Genomic DNA, 3,902 nt, shown 5'->3' on the forward strand with positions numbered 1-3,902 from the left:
TCAATAAACTCTATTCTAGTCTATTGTGTCCCACTCATCATACACTTTTTCTGACCCCATCACTTCTTCAGATCTGATAGTGAGCTCAGTTTTTCTTAACATGGGATCATTGTGCAGCTTTTGCTTTATTTCCTGTCCTCACTCTACACGTTCCTCCGTTCTTCTCTTTTTTTATTTTTCCCCCCAAATGTCTGTATTGGATTTTCCACAACACAAACATGTCATAGACGTTGCATTGTTGTGCAAAATGTAACATGGAAAGTAACATTGAATTGAATTAGATTTTTTTTTTTTTTTTGCACAAAGTTAAAAGAATACAACATAAAACATGGTAGGTAACAATAGGACAGTGCAGGGAGACGCAAAAAGCCACAAGGGGCTTATTTTTAAGCCTCCACCTTATATTACAGTTTAATGTGAAAAAACACAAAATAACACACAGCAACAGAATAATAATGACTGACAACAATAATAAATATTTAAAAAAAAAACAGAAAATATATGTGTGACATGACATGTTTCCTCCACCCCTCTCCCCCTCCTCAGGCAGACATGGGGATGACCTACTCTGAGTTATCAGTGATCGGACGCCTGAGGAAGATCTCCAAGTGCGGCCCCTTCAGTATGTTCTGTAAACTCATTCACATGTGGAAGGACGCACTCTCACCTACAGAGGTCAGTCACCTGCTTCTATCTCCGAGCTTTAAAGAACAGTAGTTCAGGAGTTTTACTGAAAGCAACAGTGTACCTTATTATTATTTTTGTTATTAATCATGAATATTAGGGCTGTCAATCTTCCCCCCAAAACAGATAAAAATTTCCAATGCTTCTTACGTTAAATATTCAAATTATATTCAAATTTTTAATGTTTTTTTTTTTTTAGCTCATTATGTACAGCTGTATAGGCCTACCAGTGTATTATTAAGTTTTTCCAACTCAATGTGAAACTTCAAGAGGGGAAATCGAAACATTATAAGTAGTATAGTGGTGCAACGGATCACAGTCGATCCATGATCGTCATGCAAGTGGTCCGCGGATCAATTGATTAAAAAAAAACATGTATGTATGTAAACAAGTGGTCTGTCAGCACGAGGCAAAACACAATACACGTGACAATATGTCGTCATGGCGAAGTTGTATTGTTTACCTGACCCACGTTTTACCGGCTTTCTCTGGACTTCTGTGACTAAAATGACATTTCTTTTCTTTTCTTTATTAGGATCCCCATTAGCACCTGCCACAGCATCGGCTATTCTTCCTGGGGTCTGGTTTGTTACCGACGGCCGTCTGCCCGACTGCACGTGAATGCAGCATCTATTCACGAAAATCGATTATTTCGTTCAAGAGTATGTTTTTCATTAATCAGTAACCACCCCCCATCAACAAACTGAATTAGCCGTTCATATCATTCATATCTCCATGGAGCGGGTAAGCTCGGTGCTGCTGCCATGTGGTGTCTCCATGTTTTTACGTTCAGTGGCAGCGTGACGGTAGGAAACCACGGAAACTCAGCGGAGACACCGGAGCTGTCGGCTCAGGTGGAGGTGGCGTCTGTGAAAAGTCACCGCGGTAACGCAGTGAGGAGGAATGGAGCGTTACACTGATGCTGCATTCACCTGCAGTCGGGCAGACGGCCGTCGGTAACAAACCAGATGTCATTTTAGTCACAGAAGTCCAGAGAAAGCCGGTAAAACGTGGGTCAGGTAAACAATACCACATCGCCATGACGACATATTGTCACGTGTATTGTTTTGCCTCGTGCTGACGGACCACTTGTTTACATAGAGGCTTGTTTATGCCGTTACGTGCAGCGGCTGTCGTCCGTCTGCCGTCTGCCCAATTTCACGTGAATGCAGCATGAAAAATACGATTCAGTTGCTTGCGATATACAACCGCAACGCTAGATGGGAGTAATTCCTACACAATGTACCTTTAAAGCTGCAGCTCTACATCACGCACAACAACAAAATAGTTTATTTTATCAACATGTTTACTACCCGAACGTCACAACGCACAATTTGCATCGTTGCGGAAGGCACACGTTGGAACGTCAGTTTTCAACTTCGAATGTTCTCATTTTTAATATAATTTGAATTCTGTTCGAATAGCGAAGTTCGTTCTGACAGCCCTAATGAATATGCTTTGTATGCGTGTGCATTTATCTGTGACTACCAGGATCTTTAATGTAAGAGAAGTCACAAAAGCTAAAACTAAAATGTTCCTCAGGTGGCCCAGAAGGTGAAGCACTTCTTCAGGATGTACTCGGTGAACCGCCACAAGATGACCACGGTGACGCCGTCCTACCACGCTGAGACCTACAGTCCTGATGACAACCGCTTTGACCTCCGACCGTTCCTCTACAACACTCGCTGGACCTGGCAGTTCAGGTGCATCGACACCCAGGTAGGAATCAGCACAGTGACTGTGTTTCACCTGATTCTGGTGTCAGAGCAGCAGGTTAGACAGAGATTAAGACAAGTTAACAATCATCACCCAGAAGTTTCTTCCATCTCTCCTCTCTCTGTCCCACAGGTGTCCCAGCTGACTGCAAACGCCTCAAAGCAGTAACAGCCTGAGGTTCTCAGGGTCCAGTGGAAATCCCTCTGAACTGGTTCGGATCAGAACCATCAGCTATCATGAATGTGATTTCTACAGTTTAGTGAAGCCATATACTTAAGCAAAGTGTGAAACACTGAGCTATAGTCATTTGTGTAAATCTTCAAGAAAATATTAATTTGCATTGGTACATGTGAATAAATATTACACAATCATATAAAGTTCAGTTTGCACATTTGTTATATAGAAACATGGCAGTCAAAACCATTGACTGTAGTATAGCTACAAAAGTAAAGGGAAAAGGTCTAGGAGTGTGGATTTTCTCAGCTCTAACTCAAAATATTCAGTCAGAAAACTAAGAATAACACACCAGGGATGGACAGAACTGAAAATAAAGGAGTTTATTCCCTTTTATAGGATAAACCTGAGCCAGCATCTTGGAGCTTAACTGAATGCGATGTATTGCAAGGTAACCTTCAGGTGAATCCCCAAACTACGTTTCAGAAATGACCTACCGGTATTCAGTAATTGATGTTTTTAGTTGAGTCTGCAGAACGCCTGCTGGGGCTACCACACCTACCCCCCATCAGGCTTATGTCCAACTATCAGCTGTCTCTCCGCACCTGTACTCAGTTACAATACGTTTATTTCCTCCCTGGGCCATTATACAAGGTTACAATTTGTGGACCTGAGCCTATTTCTGGAGATCTGGAGATAAATAAATTAAAAAAACAAAAAAACAACTATATATCTTTCCCATTCAGTAGTCACACAGGCATTATTGTCACATGTTGTTTAAGGCCCAACTCTTATTAATCAGAATGCTCGGTGAATGCATGTATTATGGAGGGCAACACTGGATATAAAGATGATTCTTTTTAAACAAAAGGTTAGCATGCTGGTTTACAGTAAAAATGTTAAACACCAATCCAGTATAAAGGTAGATGTGCATGTGTAGTGTGATTTAAGCAGCTCTAGTTTCTAGTATCACTGCACACAGCCTGTACTCAGAAACTGAGTGTTGCTTTGTGGTGTCACAACAGATGAGATTGCGCCATTGTGCAATGAATAAACTGTATGTTTATCAGGTTATGTCAGTATAAGAAATTGTTCCAAATTCTAACAGCATTTCATTTTTTTTTTATTATTATTATTTTATATGTATATTTCTTATATGGGAATGGATTATGTAGATTTTCGGACTTGTGGTTCCCCCCCGCAGAGCCCTGCTGCTGCTCGCCGTGACTCAGACTGTAACTGTGACTGTAATAACCTGCTGCCTGAGCTCAGTTCACTGGGCGGAGTTTGTTTTTAAAGTCAGTGTAAAGTGATACCAGGGCAGGGGG

At 41.3% G+C, this 3,902-nt stretch overlaps 1 protein-coding gene across 1 annotated transcript in view; it reads left to right on the top strand.

The window, feature by feature from the left end:
• Positions 1–3,739, top strand: part of nadsyn1 (NAD synthetase 1) — a 37,785-nt gene extending 34,046 nt beyond the window's left edge. Inside the window, exons 19-21 of the mRNA XM_085771638.1 lie at positions 547–675; positions 2,227–2,403; positions 2,533–3,739. Of these exons, the coding sequence (XP_085627764.1) occupies positions 547–675; positions 2,227–2,403; positions 2,533–2,568 (342 nt within the window). The 3' untranslated portion in view covers positions 2,569–3,739. The remainder of the gene's footprint in view (positions 1–546; positions 676–2,226; positions 2,404–2,532) is intronic.
• Positions 3,740–3,902: the final 163 nt, after the last annotated feature.

The sequence above is a fragment of the Trachurus japonicus genome, chromosome 3 (assembly GCF_045865225.1).
Source record: "Trachurus japonicus isolate A0001 chromosome 3, Traja_1.0".
Taxonomy (NCBI): domain Eukaryota; kingdom Metazoa; phylum Chordata; class Actinopteri; order Carangiformes; family Carangidae; genus Trachurus; species Trachurus japonicus.